Genomic DNA, 15865 nt, shown 5'->3' with positions numbered 1-15865 from the left:
CAAAGAGACTGGTCAAACGCTTGTAAGTGTCCAAGCGATGTTCAAGGCATGCCACTAGTTTATCAATGACCACAAAATGTTTCTATTTTGAACTTCTCCCTCCCCTCAAGTGTCACACCTGGCTCTGAGCTCTCATCTGCAAATGTTTTGCGTTTCCTCTTTCGCTGAAGATCGTGCTTATATGACTGAGAGACACCTGTCACATCTAAGGCTGCCCTTTCAAAAGCCTCAAACTGGTCTCGCTGTCCAGCCACAAAATCCCTCAACGAAGACAAAAGCTGTGCTGCTACAGAGATGTCAATGCCACTTGTCTGTAGGTGCAAGCTTGTCGCGTGGAACCGGTCAAGTATGACATCCCAGAAAGGTGCCATGAACACCATCTCTAAGGTGTCCAATTTATCACAGTCCAGCGGCCTCAATTCGAGTATCTCTTTTCTCATTATCACCTTGGTTGACTGCCCGAGCACTCCACCGAGTACTGGACAGCGATTTTAATGTCAGTCTGACATCTGTCTTCCAAAAGACTTGCCCCCATCTGTGTAGATGAAGAACAAAATGTGTACAGTGACTGCAACATGTAAAAAATCTCGTCAGCCTCTGGGCTACTGCCATCTAAGGTGTTAACACCAACTAAGTTAAGTGAATGTGCGGCGCAAGGCACATACTCTATCAGAGGGTTTTTTGTTTCAGGTGGGCCTGTAGCCCATTGTATTTTTCTGACATGTTGCTTGCATTGTCATATGACTGACCTCGACATCAAAGTCACAGTCTGCTCAACTATACCAGTGTGGCTCTCAATTGGCTCAAAGCCCAGGAATCTATCCACCACATTCCCGCTGCTGTTAACAAACCGGAATATGAACGTCAAATGGTCCACATCTGACAGGTCTGGGGTGGAGTCAACAACTATTGAAAATATTTGGCATCCCGAATCTCATCTGCTATTGTTTGGCGAGTTTTTTGACCCATCAGCTCAATGTCGATGACAAATAGGACACTGTACCTCTTCCTTTTCCGCCAAACGTTTTAATATGTTCAGCTACGAATGGGTCAAATTGATCTGCATCTATAGCACTGCCCTTTGTCTGCTGGTGCAAGGCAAGCATGCGTGATCTGTGTTCTGCACTCTTTTCGTGTTCCCCTATTCTTTCAGAGTGCTTCCAGACACTAAACCCCTGCCTAAAGCCACCCGAGCTTGCTGGAGAACAGTCGCATGCAAAACAGTGCACACAACGTGACTACAGTAGCCACTGTCTATAAACCTGCCCATTTGGCAATATACAGTTCAGAAGTTCAATGTTGAAACTTCTAGTCTTTCCACCAAGTGCTCGATCTCGGACTGAAGCTGGGTATTTTTCACTGTGGTTTTGGAAGGGGACTCTTTCAATAAGCACTGACTTAACAATGTCACTGGAAGCGCTTTGGTTGCTGATTTTATTATTGTGAACTGCCGAACTGCTCCTGAAGTGGAAATGATGGTTCTTGTATACCATTAGCTGTTGAGGGTTCGCCTTCAAAGGATGGCTCTGGGGGAGTGACAACATTACTAAAACACTCAACTTTCTCACAGCTGGCAAGTTCTGCTGTCATCATTATTACTATCAGAGGGTTTTTGAAAGAAGTTGCAATGAGTGGAACACTTTGAAGCAAAACTGCCTCTCTTGCCTCCTTTTCTTTTTTGGCTTTCCAACGTTTGTGGTCCATATTTCAGAACTAGTATGCTATTCTTTGCGCAGGCTGCAGGGCACTTGTGCCCCGCCCACTTCGTTCTGATACCAGGACACCTGGGCTACGCCCATTTTAAACCTTTAAAAACAGCGTTGCCTTTAGTGGTTTCCCCCTCTTTTTCCCACCTGATGACGATCGCTTGTGTTGCGATCGAAACGTCAGTTTTTTTTTAAATAAATTTTTTGAACCAAAAGCTTTAAGTCAACTAGTATGCTATTTATATGAATATATTTATAGCATATCTAAATATTTATTTAATAATTTTTGAATTAATATATATTAATAATGACAACACCCTCCAAATACTGTTGTTGGAAAATACAATCAAGTGGTAGTATTTTATAGTCTACTTGTACCTAAAGGCAGCTTTGAGTAGACAAAAGAAAAAATAGAAAAGCACGTAAAATAAAATAACCCTAACCTTTCAAAAGGCTGTTAGAAAATAGCCCTTAAGAGGGATTGTTGAAATAGCCTTTAAAAAGGCTGCTGTTTTAGAAAAGATGAAAAAAGTCTCTGAATATATTTACTGTGGCGTACCAAGCAAGAAAACAGGCATCCGTCTGTGGCTTTTCCTGCCTGGCACAGATAGAATTGTGTTGCTTGAAACAAAGGTTCCTGATAAATCAGTGAAATGACTTGGAGACTATGCACATAGGCCACACCCCATCAATGGGGAGGGGAAAAATACCTTGTAAGAGCTGTCGACAATTTGCATGTCTACGTTAGGATTATCTACTTGCGTGGATCTAAAAACAGATGCTCTCTGGAAAAAATGAATGGAGTTTTCCTTAATCTATAAGTATGGATTGGGTCTCATATATGTGTAGTGAGTTCAACTGAGTCGCAGACGCACTTCTTGGAAGCAACACATTTATTAAACCAACATATTAACTTATGGTGGTGGACCACCAGGCTAACTACGCTACACGGGAATTAGCTACGACGGACCGGACTCTGGCCTAGGTCCAGGTCCAAGTGTTGGTGACTCTTGTAGGACGTAGAATGTAGATTCTTCAGGATGAACAACAACAGCCAGTCCCTCTCGGGGACCCGGCTTATATCCTCGGTGGCGTGGCTGGCTCCACCCTGAGCCACGACCACCCTCTAGAATCCTCTAGCAGGTTCTCCACCCTGACACGTGACCACCCCTAGCCCCCACCTGGGGGCCCTGTGTAGACTTTACCGGTCACGTGTCCTTCGGGGTCAACCAGAGTGCCATGGCCCTTAGTAACCCCGTTTCCATGGCTGGCACTCTCACACCCTATCCTGTAGGGGTCGGCCCTGCACGCAGTGTGGTGCCATCCAGCACTGCCAGTCAGCACTCACCGAGCCCCTCTAGGGCCGGCATTACACAGTGACATCCGCGATGTCACTACATATGCGTTAGTGTATGAAAAAATATTTTTAATGTTTCACAAACCCACGGTGTATTTTTAATAATTGATTTGTCAACGGCTAAGCTCTCAACGTCGGGCCCTCGTTCTGGCTTTTTAGTGCAGCGTATTTGGTTGCAAGGGCAGCTAGCTGGCAAAAATGGCAGCTAGCCAACTAATTTCTGTTAACAAGCTGAATCATGTGGGCAGCTAGCTAGAATAAAGGATAGCTAGTTACTGCGAGTCAAATAACGAACGGCTTGCCATAATGATGACCTTCAAACTGTCCTGTTATGCAGAATGAACTGACTTGTTGGTGAATATTGCATCACGTAACAGCATATTGTAGCGTGCCAACAGTGGCTCAGTTGTACAGAAGCACTGTACTCTCCGAGAGGCTCTCGTTGTAAGCATGCACTGTATGTACCAAGGGGCCCCCAGGTGTTACGCTCGATGTATGCACCAAGGGGCCTGGGGGCCCTAGTGGTCAACTCACGCTTTAAGCACCGAGGGGTCTCGTGGTCAGCTTGCACTGAGGGCCCTGGCATTCAACTTCCTTTGTAAGTCTTGGGCCACGCACCGCACGCGGCCTGAGGCGGTCCACAATCCAGCCTTGGGTACCTCAAACCTGAGACACCTATGGCTCTCTGCCACGCAGCTTGGGCCGGTGGCCCTGGCTCCCCCAGAGCTTCTTCTGTAGTGGTTGCCCAGCACACAGGCCCCCGGCCACTCATTTGGAGCGGCCACAACATCAGGAGCCCCTTGCAGCGCTTCTACGCAACCCGGGTCATGGTGTATGAATGTACTGTATGTTGAACTTCTTTTGCACCGTATGTTGCCAACTGTGCTAATCGGCGGTGCCGCGGGGAGGGAAGAACAAACTAAATACAAAGCAGTTCTAAAAGAAATGAGTTTTCAATCTAGCCCAGAAAATTACAACACAGTTGCGATGGTGGATGGGTTTTGTGGTGTGGACCACCGGGGCTTCTCCCCGCCTCCCTCTTTCCCACAGCGAGGGGGGAGTTAAAAGCCTCACCCAGCTGCAAATATCAAACATTAATTCGATGCAGCAGCAGTTTTCTGGGTGCCCGGCACAGGATGGTGTTTGTAGGTGATGAGGTCGGAGCGTGTCGGCGAGGGCGGAACGAACAACCTGTGGTAGGTGTGAGATTGCTCCAGGCCGACCCACGGTTTCTGAACCCAACCACTTTTCATTAATTCCGCTTATAACAGCCCCCCTCCCCCTATTGCTCATAGCACAGACGGCAAAATCCTCGCGCTGCGAATTTACCACCAACACAAATGTCGCAGCAGAAAACTTGGAACGAAAGCATGGGGCAGTGTAAACAACGGTTTCATCAGTCTAACACGTAGTAGGCCTCCGCAACCAATATCATCCACGAGAGGTTTTTAGATTAGATCGCGTAAATATTTAAATGTCATAAAAACCCACCACCCGACATAGCCAATTAGTAAGGTTTGTCACGTAAACAGAACATGCCAATTCGTTACTAGTACAGAACACCGGTGTGATTGTAGATGTTGTGGATTAGCTCTTCAACAGACCGGTGTGCTGCTGAACTCGTCAGGTTCGGTACGTGACAAGCCTTTCTAGTTGGCTATGTCGGGTGGTGGCAGGTTTAACGACACATTTATATTTAAGCGAGCTAACCCAAAAAAACCTCTTATAAACGTTTCATCCCGTGACTGAAATGAAAAGCGGAATCTGTGTGTACAAAAAAGCACTCAAATTTATTACTGTTGATTTTTTTTTACACAAAAAAAAACTGAAGACAATTTGCAGACAGCAGATATGAAACTGTACCAAAACAGTTCGTCACATTTAAATAGAATACAGTAAATCACCTCTGGAAACAGCAAAAGGCTGCTTTGAAAGTTTTTTTCTGAGCTGTTTAAACAAAAGTTGCAGCTGACTTTGGAACAATTTTAAACATTGATTAAAAATAAGGGCCATACAAATACAAACGTGACAAACAAAGAGACTTTTTACATGGGAGACTTTTTTTTTTACAATTTGTTAGTAATTTTTTTGTAAGTTTTTTTATATTTTTCTTATTAATAAATGAATTTAACTTACATAAAAGGTTTTACATTGGGTAAACTGGGAAACAACTTTATTACAAGAAGGAATACATTTAATTCATAACTCATAAGTTGTAAGCAAGAGACTACAAAAGAGTGAAAAGACCTCTGGGGAGAATTTGTTGTTGTTATCAAAGTCGAAAGCCGGCCAAGTTGTCTCAATGATGAAAAATTTCCAAAGCTTCTTTCGACTGAACAAAGGTCACCAGAGTCGTCACTAACGCCTTAAATAGAAGTCCACCCCACCCCAACTTAAAAATACACGCGCGTACAAAACCCTCCCACCAAATAGACGGCCGCGTTTGGAGGAAAGAAATGCATAACGCTGCGTGCGTGCGCGCGGTGAAACCAAACGAACGCTTGCATCTCAACTGATTGGCGGAGCCAATTGTGCCACGGCATACGAAGGAAATAAAAAAAATTAACGTGAAATTTTGGCCACCGATTGCTAAAACAAAGTGTGCATGTTTTGTTTCCAATGCAAAAAAAGTATGTCTAGAGCAGACTTTCTTTTTGAAAATATATAAATTCTATTTCAAGAAATCTCTGAGTAGTGTTGGTATTACTCTTCCTGTGGATTTATCTTCAAGCATTTACAATATTTCTAATATTGCATATTCACCTGCTCATTCGATGTCCTAATATGCATCAAAACTCTGCGGCTCAGCTCCCGTTCCCTGGGTGAGAGGAAGCCTGCCCAGCCTTCGCAGGCCGCTCCACGTTTGTTTCCAGCGCAACACTCGCACGAGCGTCGCCCCCACGAGCTGCCGTGCACCGACTCCATTTATCCGTAACCTGCAGCGTTTGCCGGTGAGCCGCAAAACCAGAAATGGGTGCGCCTTCCCAACAGAATGGAGCTATGCTCGCAGGTGTGAAATGTTCCTCAAAGTCTCTCGACATTCAAGTAAAAATGTGTTCACATACATCGACCTTGAATCAATTAAAGAAAATTAAAGACTGAGCAAACTTGCACCAGAGGAAACAAAAAAAATAGCCAAACCATACAAGATACAGGGCAGTCTTTACCATAATCCAAAAGTTTGTGAAAAAAGTGATGACCGTAATTCACGAGTATAAAGCTCTAAAGTACACACTGTACAGCACTGCAAACCTATTTTACATGCAGTGAAATTTATTCCAGCCAAGGGAAGCCACCTCCGAGCGGGAGAGATCACCAGTCGTGCTGCGGCGCCGCACGAAGGACACCCGCGGGCAAACGCGACCCTCGCCGACTCCGTCAGCGAGCCGGCCGAGGCACGAGAGAGGCTCGTGCCCCTCGACGTCCTCACTCGGCAGAGAGCACCCAAACGGAGCCGCCGCCCGTCACACAAACGGTACAGTGGCAAAACACAAATCACAACCTCAACAGATTTGTTTTGTCTTTACACAATTAAAAAAACCTATCCACACCTGTCACCTGCACCCCCCACACGAAGCCCACCCCCACCCCTCCCCACAAACCCCACCACCCCCCACCCCACCCACCGCCCATCACCACCACTCGATAACAAAACACACGCGCGTCGGTACGTTATTGAAGGCTGCCTATGATTCGTTATTGTGACAGCCGCAGCGCAGGGACGGGCGAGCGGGCGGCCCAACACGCTCACCTCGGCCTCGTCGCCCACGTCCGCTCTCATGCGATAGCGTGGCGCCACGGCCCAGCGGGGGGACCGAGCGGCCCTCCGTCATGCGCAGGCCGCAGAATCCCAAATTTGCCGAACGAGACATCGATAACGACTGCGACCCGTGCAGCAATCGTTCAGAATCGTGATACTGATCGGTTAGTGTTATGGCGATGGCAGCAAATCTCAATTTGGCTTCTGGGCAAGAGGGCATTATCGACGGTCCCGGTTCAATGGACGACTTGGGCGGGCACACGCACGCCGGCGGAGGCGGGCGAGAGAAGGCGCCACACGGCGGAGCGGCCGAGGTGACGCACGGGGGCGCGCGCACGCACATGCAACCGCGCACACGACGACGACGACTAACACGGAACGTACTGTAGATCACGAATAGCACCACAGTGAAATCATCCCACCGCAAGTACATTACGAAATGTGCTGCCAACACTCCTCCACAGTGTGGTCCACTTGCATCATCAATTTATACTTTAGTTTTTTTTTTAAGTCCCAGAAACAACCACACCTAAATGTAAAAGAGTTTTGCTCGCATCCCGGAGCTCAACGCCACACCAGATCCTCCACGCGGGGTGTCGGAGCCCCCCGTACGTCATCCAACGTTTTGTAGCACAGTTCAAGTTGGCATGGACAAAGCTCCCACCGTAAAGACCCCGCGGGGTGATGTTCTCGCGTGGGCATCGTTGACGAGCTGCTTCTTAAAATGCTGCTAAAATGCATTCCCCCCCCCCCCCCCCCCATCTGCCCTACCCTCCCAGAGTGTGCACTTGTCCGAGGATTATCTTGCACCCACGCACACCTATCTTAAGAGTACTTTGGTACCGATCGATTCATAAACCGGTGCTTCAGTTCACTCACCACTTTTGACTATGGCTATCTAGATCGAGGTGGTGGTTTTACACACTGCAAATAAAATTACGCCGGCAGTTCCACGGCGAAGCAAAAAAAAAAAATTGTTAAACCAAAAGCAATACGTGTTTTATAAAGTACTTTTATCTCCTGCTAAGGTACTTTATATAGGCAATCCGCTGCAAAGGAATGGAGCTGCAGGCCCGAGCGTGCTGTCGTGCGGGAAGAACGCTCGATCCGTTGACTCGCAACCCCCGACAGTGCCCGCGTCTCCACGCGCAGATTTCAACATCAGCCGATTTCCACCGAAAGCCCGGAGACGGAAAATGCCGTCTCCAGGCTCGCGGATACTACGTGCGGAAATGCGCACAACGCAGGCAAATAACGATGCAGCACCGATCGGTTATCTGTTTTTTACACTTCTTCAAAAGCAGCCGTGGAGGGACACCGAACAACACATCGGGCCTTCATACGTCCGCTCAGCCGAAGGCGAGCAGCTTCAGTGGAGCGGTTTTGCCGGGACACACAGCACCAATCGTCGGCTATGGCGAACGCACGGCCGGTGGGAGCTGCGCCCAAGAGTTGGGGCGACGAGCGCGCAGCCTCCCAACCCCACCATGACGCGCGGGAATTTCAGGTTTTCAAGTAACAAGCCAGTGTGGAGCACACGTGAGCGTGAATAAATTATTGGGAAAGGCTTTGTTTTTGTTTTTCAACAGCAGCATGTGACTCGCACTTTAAAAAAAACTGATTTCATTGAAGTCGAGGGCGCCCCCCCCGCCTCTTAAGCGTCCGACAGGCAGACGAGGCGCTGTAACGGTCATCGACACGGAGCGACCCCCCCCAGGGCTAAATCGATGTGGCCACGTAGGAGAATTAAGATGCAATACCCCACACAACTTCACCACCCTACCTTTGAATTTGTGTTTAAGCAGTGCGACATGACCAAGGCACTTCCACTTGGGAATGCCACACAGCGTTGGTCTCCAGGTACAACGGCATCGGGCGGTGCGAGCCTCAGACCCCCCCCCCCCCCCCCGGGACACGTTGCCGCGGCGACAAAGGTGCAGCACGGAATTCGAAGGCTGCAGCACGGGAATTCGAAGGCTGCAGCACGGAATTCGAAGTCTGCGCTCACGGTAGCCTTAGCCAATTCATTTCACCGTGACACAATTTTGAAAGGATGTAAAACGTCCCTTGATTGGCAAAAACAAAGTTAGGGTGGAGCGGTGAGGCATTACGGAGGGCGACCCCCTCCCAGTTGTCACGCTCGTGGACCTCTTGGGAGCACGACGTCTCAATGTGGCCAATCAGGGAGATCACACCGTGTCATCGGACGAGAAGCGACGCCGATTAGCATCGCTCATTCTGCACTCGCCATTTAATTTCCTCCGAGAACACAGCACTGAGAGAGATAAAGAGAGCACCATCGCAAACCCGCCCGTGTCATCGTGACCACCCCCCCCCTCCCACCTTCAACTCATAAACATTAAGGCCATGACACACTAGGACAGCTTTAGGGCAACTGTTGCCAAGAGTTATCACGAGCAACATATTTACTTTGCGCAACTGCCTTAAAATTATATAGTCAATGAACAGTCAATGAAAACAAGAGTTTGTTTAATAGCACGTTCAATGAAAAATTGTTGGTCTACAGAGCACACAACCTTGGGTAGTAATGTGAACTCCACCTGCCATCCCGGTCTCACCCACAGGCGGAAACACTGATCCGATTTGTCCAGATCTGGGCCACTGAATTGTTTGGAACATAAAATTACGCGTCAACTATTGTGGGCCACAGTTGCCCTGAATTTGCCTTAGCCCGCCACCTCCTTGAGTGAACAACGCTCGTCTCAAGCAGACCCAAGGGAAAACGTGGGGCAGTTTTACACCTCTCCTGTTTTCCTCCTATATTTTACTCTCTGTTGAAAGGTGACAACAAAAACAATAACTCGCATTAAAACACAACGATAAAAAAGGAACATCCGTCCCCCATCTCCCCCCCACCACATCCCAGAAATCCACGAGGACCGATACAATCCGGTTTTGACCACTCTCCTCTCAGGGGTCACGGCCGGGGTGTCGGCTCCGCGTCCGTCGTCGCACACCCCCTCCCCCGTGTCTCGGTGGTCCAGTGCCTGCGGTTGCCGCCCCCCCCCCCAGCCCCCACCCTCAACACGGCCCCGTCACCGGCGACATCGTCGTTGCCGTGTGCCTCGGCGGCACTAGCTGCGTTCCGGCCCCACCGAGTCTCCGCTGCCTTCGGGCGACGCAGCGGTGCAGGGGTCGGCGTCGGGCGAGGGGCAGCCGCTGCCCTCCGACGGCGACGGAGGCGGCGGCGCCGGAGAGGGGCTGCTCTTCTCCGTTTCCGTGGATACCGTCTCCCCGGCAACCGACGAGCCCTTGGTGGCAGGGGGAAGAGTGGTTCATTGTCGGGAGGTGGTGGGGTGGAGGTGGGGGTAGGGAAGGAGGGGGGAAAAGCCCTTTGTGAATTTCGGAACCCGAGCGATTATGTTTAAAGCATCGTCAAGCAGCAGTGAAGACTGGGACCCGAGCAGCAGCGATAGGGCCCCTGGGACCGTCGCCCAGTTAAGCGCTCGCAACAGGCCGGCGCTGCCCTGCACCGGCGCTTCCAGCTTCAGATGAACGTTTGTGTGCGCGGACACGATCGACAAAATCTTTCAGAAATTCACCACACATCTCCCCGAAGCGTGTGACTGGATATCGATGGCCTCGCTTAATGTGCAATGTAGAACGGCCGTCGCCAGAAACATCACCGATTATATACTTTTCCTTTTGAAGGCCACACAGTGCTATTGACAAATGTATTGATATATTTTTTTGGCTTATTTGTGCTTGTGCACCACTGCCAATGCAGGTAGCAGCAGCATGATTGACGAGAGATGCACGAAACCCAGCTGATACGCGTCCGAACTTGACGCTTTAAAATGGATACACGCGTCGTGTGGCAGTGGTGGCAGCCTCTGCCAGGGCCCTCTTGGTGAGAATATCAACAGGTGCAGCACCTCTGATTAGCACGGTTTGCTACATATGGTGCGAAAGAAAACGTACATACAAAAGTCTACAAACACGTCAACAGGGCAACGTTAGCGCCAAACCGGTTCCTCATCGCGGATCCCACAGTCCACCCACCTAGCTTCAACCTGCCACGCCATCAGTGGGCCCTGCTGAACAAGCTTCCGGACACAGGGCAAGGTCTCTGTGCAGACCAACCTGCCCTGTTGGGGTCTTCGTGACAACCCACAACACAGCAGCCATGGCACCGTACAAGCAAGGTCACGCGCATTGTCGACGACTGTCCACTACGTTCAGCGGAGGTCTACGGGAACCACACAAGGCCAGCGAGGGCGCTGCCGCATGACTCGCCGATTACTCTCTCTCTCGCCAAACGAATGTTAGCCGTGAATGCTACGGTTGTCCACTCGGCAGTGGACGTTAACAACCCCGTGATGTCATTAGATAAACAGTAGGGCACGTGTGCCAGCGTCGCGATCTAAATTCGTCAAATGTGAAAAATTACTCGACTCGATAAAAATCACGCACAGCAGCATCATCATCCCCTCCCAGGCAGACTATACTCACGTGTGAAACACAGCACCTTCGTGATAGCCTTCTGTTGTACGAAAGGCACCAATACCAAATGCACTCAATTATTAACTTTATCTTCAAGAGCAGAGTCCTGAGGGCAGAGAACGACCGCTGGCGTTTGTCTTACGGCCGCCCCTTTACCCAGTGCTGTTTAATTCTCATATCAGGTGCAATTTGAAACCCCAAGCCGCAATGCACTAATGAGGTAAGACAAGCTGCACCAGAGGCAACTAGAGAAGGCTCACCAGCTGGCAGGCCAGGTCACTAACGGAGCCTCACATTTAGCTGCAGGATTCGACTGCGGAGAAGAAAAAACGTTTGCGAGTTTTATAGCTGGCTCGCGCGCGCCAACCAATCTGTGACACAGCAAACCGTTATTATATTTAATCGAATTAATGTTTTCAGTGTTACTCTAGCGCAAAACATTGTCCCTCTACTAGCCCAGAACATAACAGGCGGGGGTGTGGTAAGTTTCGTGGCAACTTTTTATGCATTTTGAAATGTTTGTAAATGCGTGTAAAGTGTCCTTGGGACAGACGAACAACATTTCCCTGATGTAGCAATAAGCGGCTCCTTAACGAAGCAATGAGTGCAAGATTTGGCACCCAGATTACCCAGTTACCAATTCATTTTCCCTGCTTCTCGTGTAACTATGGGGGAGGTGATTTGGTGCCGAGTGCACCAATCCGAGGTTAACTCGGCCTGACGGAAGCAGCTGTTGCAGTGGTTGCGATAAATAAAAGGGTGGCCTGGTGAGAGCAGGAGCCGGCCACACCTTCCCTCGTGTGGCTGCTGTGCACATCAGGGCCTCAGGCCTTGAGCGCGTCTCCGCATTCACCCGGGGCACAAAAGGAAGACCGACCCCCCCCCCATCGTGTTTGTAAACGCAATTCGGAGCAAGCCCCGGCTGCGACCGCACGGGGCGAACCGCACCATCCCGAGCGCCCTCGATCCCTGCCTGGGAAGCACTCGGGGACATTTCTTCCTGCAGACCTCTCTCCCTATACCGCCGCTTTGTGGCTATGTACGCACAGCACCGGTGGGCCCCACGGTGCGTCGGCGAAGGCTTGGCGAGCCCTCGCTGCGCCGCAAACTCCTGGTTGTCGTCAAGTGATGTACCTCACCTGGAGATCCCTTGAGATGGAAACATCTCGTTTGCAAGGGTGGTTTCCATGGTGTCAAGTTACTAGTGCATAGCAAACGCAGACTGATACGATGTATACAAACATGTTCAATGTATAACCTTTACAGTATCTGTTTATGCGTTGAACATCGCACCCAGTCAAACACATCATACTATATTAGAAAAATAAAATTGTTGGCTAGCTGGCTCCTGCCTACATTCCTGACTGGCTGTAACATAACCGCATGCGTGCGGGTGATGTCACCAACCCACCCCCACCCCACCCCAGCCGTGGATCCCACGCATTTGCGCGGGATTCATACGATCATATCATACACAGGCATCCCTCACATATTGTGCGACATGTGTTCCTCAAAAACAGCGCATAAGTTGAATCGCACTTATGAAGCCTATTTTTCCATAGACATACATGTTACAAGGGGGGGGGTTGCGTTACCGAAGAAAAATTAAGTATAATTTTGGGGTGCCATGGTGGCGAGATGTGAACGACCTCGCCTGGGATACAGGAGTTCCTGGGTTCAATCCCGACCCTGACGATGCCTGTTGTATATTTGGAGTTTGCATGTCTCTCTCCCCGTAGTCGCGTGGATTTTTCTCCGGGTCCTCTGGTTTTTCCCTCCCCATTTAGAATCAACATCACCACGCGTTTTGAGTATTTGGCTGCTGCTTTTAATGTCCACACGATAAGCCACTTCATTGAGCTATCATTTGTGGCCAGGTCGCTTCTGAAAACGAGCTATATAGCTCAGTGGGGGCCTTACCTGGTAAAATCAAAATAGTTTATAGTTTTATTTCATTTCTTTATTTTTGCCCTGGATTTACAAAATAAGCATAAAACATTTTTCACCTGAAGATGATTGCTTGTGTTGCGATCGAAACGTCCTGATATTCTATCTAGGTGGCTTTACCGAAAGACCCATAAAATATAAATGTAATACTTATATTACAAAAAAATACTTAATAAGGAGTTTAATAACAAATAATAATCACTAAAGATGTATAACACTACTTACAAAGATTACTAAATAACGAGTAACATCAGGGCTTCTTGAACGCTTTCCGTGGGCTGCTTCTACACGTGAAGGGTGGTGGGCCGATCGGTTAACCAGCTAAATAGTTTTTCGTTTTTACTTTGAACATTTATCATTGACAATTATTTTGTTATTGAGAAGCATTTTAATTTAGGCATTTTGTGTTGTTGTTTTTCTTGCGCGTGTATCTTCGAAACGCAAAGCGCAAGTGTGAATAATGTCCCCAGAAGATGAATCGCGTAACCGCGAATTCGCACGGTGGCGAGCTGCGTGACGCAAGGGACGCCTGTACTTTTTTAGAAAAATTGTTGTTGGCTGGCTGGCAGGGAGGAAGGGACGGAGGGCGGAACGGACGGACAGATGGCCGCATCCAAAGGACGTGTGGGGCCCATTGGTAATGGTAATAATAATTGAATGGTGCACACAGCGGGTCATTTAGAATGTGCTCCAGCTGTAGCGGATACATCTGTCATGTGCGGTCAGCTCTTTACTTTGAAATTATTTCTATTGAGGAGCTAAAAGATGTCACCAGAAAGTCGACATGCCTTGCGCACTGCCCGTACATTGAGTGGCAGGTCGAGCGTTGGCAGGTCGAGCGTTGTCACATCGCGGCTCAGTCAATGTGACACGTCGATAAATAGTGAATTGTTTTTTTGGGATTATATCCCAAAGTAAACAAGTTGACATGCACACCAACTACTGTATTGTACACACACAAAAGGAAGTGGCGGCAAGCAGACAGCCCGATGAACGAACCGTGAGGATTCATAAAAGATCTACGCGGCTGCCTGAGGCCACAGAGCCGAACTAAGGTGCCTTCATGATTCTCTGAGTTGAATGTTAATTTCTGAGGCTCCCCGAGCAGGACTAAATTATCCCCAGGATTCTTAAAATTCGCCGATAATGCCCGAAGCTCAGGAGCCAGTGTCAACAGTGGTGTAGCCACGGAAAAAATAGTCTCGTTAACCTATAAATATTTAATATCATACGCAATCGTCTGTTATGTAAAAAAAATCTTCAACAATGCTCTCCACAACCAGAAGGGTTTTTAATTATGGAACACAGACTACAGGAAACTCGTAGTCACATGTTTGCGAGTTGAAATTCTGGCTAGGCAGTTCACTCAACTCATCATCTTTGCAGGGTTGACAAATCGTTCACCACTTTGTAGGAAGCGAAAGCAGCGGTGGGGCCCATGGCGCGATCGCTCCGCACCGAGACGCGCCGAGTTTCCACCGCGGACCCGGCGCCACCGGTGAAGAGGCGCCACCACCCATCACCCCACTCCCAGGTAGACCAACAAAACTTGACCTTTGACACTTTTTGTCTTTGTTCACCTTGCAGTTTCGAACTTGGGAATCTCGCACGATGTGTGCGCGAATTATTTTTATGGGCGATGCCGTTTAAAAAAAAAAATATCCCTATTGCCAATGTTTCTTACCCAGTGGCACCCTCCTTTATGCACACCTGCATTGCCCCCAGGTCCACCTTGAATGTTACTCTGCAACGCGCCAAATGGGCTCTCACCAGATCCAACTAAAAGACAAAGGTGACTGGAACAGTGTGTGCCACGATGAACGCTGCAATGGGGCACGATTACATTCCCAAGTGACCTGCAGTAAACTCCGTGGTACGTTTCAGGAATAACATTAAACAATAAAGGATCACGCAATGTAGAAACCACAAATGCATAGCCGGCAGGAATGTCTCCTGACAAAACAGCCATGGGCAAACAGAGCACAGTAATTGGTGCACCGACACAGAATGAATGAACTCGTTGTTTCTTGACACAGCGCATTGTTGGACAACAGCGGAGGACAATCTGTCAAACATTCCGCGTCTACGCATGCAGATTTCTGACAGCCGAGGATGAGGATGAGAACGGATGAGTGAACGTAACGATGACCACACAGCCCCCCCCCCACCCCGCTTGCCACGCTGACCCCAGATGGCTGCTCATTAATAGCACTGCCCCTGAAAATTACCCCTCGACTTAAAGGAGGACCTCCGCGTAATTACATGCACTCGTTACGTCTTCCGTACATTCCAAATATTGATATTTTACACACAATATACAAGCCAGGACTGTGGATGCAGTGCCAGATAAATACACTGATAAAGCGCTGACAGGCTTTAAAAATAAGCGGCTTGTTATTTCCACGACTTAGGTGTGGCATCCGCTCCAAGGGCGGGATAAAGTCTGCAGCAGCAGTAGCAGCAGTAGCGGCAGCAACAGCGGCAACAGCGGCAGCAGCGGCGGATCTTATAACGAATCGAACCGACGTGGCGTTCACGAGCCGGGGGAGAAGGGCCCTGTGGTATGCACTCATCTTGTCACGCGCTCACAAGTGCCTGATAGCCGCTGCACCTCACACAGGGCCGAGCGGC

At 49.0% G+C, this 15865-nt stretch overlaps 1 protein-coding gene across 4 annotated transcripts in view; it reads right to left on the bottom strand.

The window, feature by feature from the left end:
• Window positions 1-6682: 6682 nt before the first annotated feature.
• SUZ12 (SUZ12 polycomb repressive complex 2 subunit) overlaps window positions 6683-15865 on the bottom strand; it is a 52133-nt gene continuing 42950 nt past the window's right edge. For all 4 annotated transcript variants that reach the window (XM_061555157.1, XM_061555177.1, XM_061555166.1 and 1 more), the window contains one exon: window positions 6683-10095. In XM_061555157.1, coding sequence (XP_061411141.1) covers window positions 9919-10095 — 177 coding nt within the window. In that variant the 3' untranslated portion in view covers window positions 6683-9918. The remainder of the gene's footprint in view (window positions 10096-15865) is intronic.

This window comes from Lethenteron reissneri, chromosome 3 (assembly GCF_015708825.2).
Source record: "Lethenteron reissneri isolate LAM-NWPU_2019-01 chromosome 3, ASM1570882v1, whole genome shotgun sequence".
Taxonomy (NCBI): domain Eukaryota; kingdom Metazoa; phylum Chordata; class Hyperoartia; order Petromyzontiformes; family Petromyzontidae; genus Lethenteron; species Lethenteron reissneri.
The sequence above is the reverse complement of the archived record's forward strand: the minus strand, read 5'-3'. Positions and strand labels throughout refer to the sequence as shown.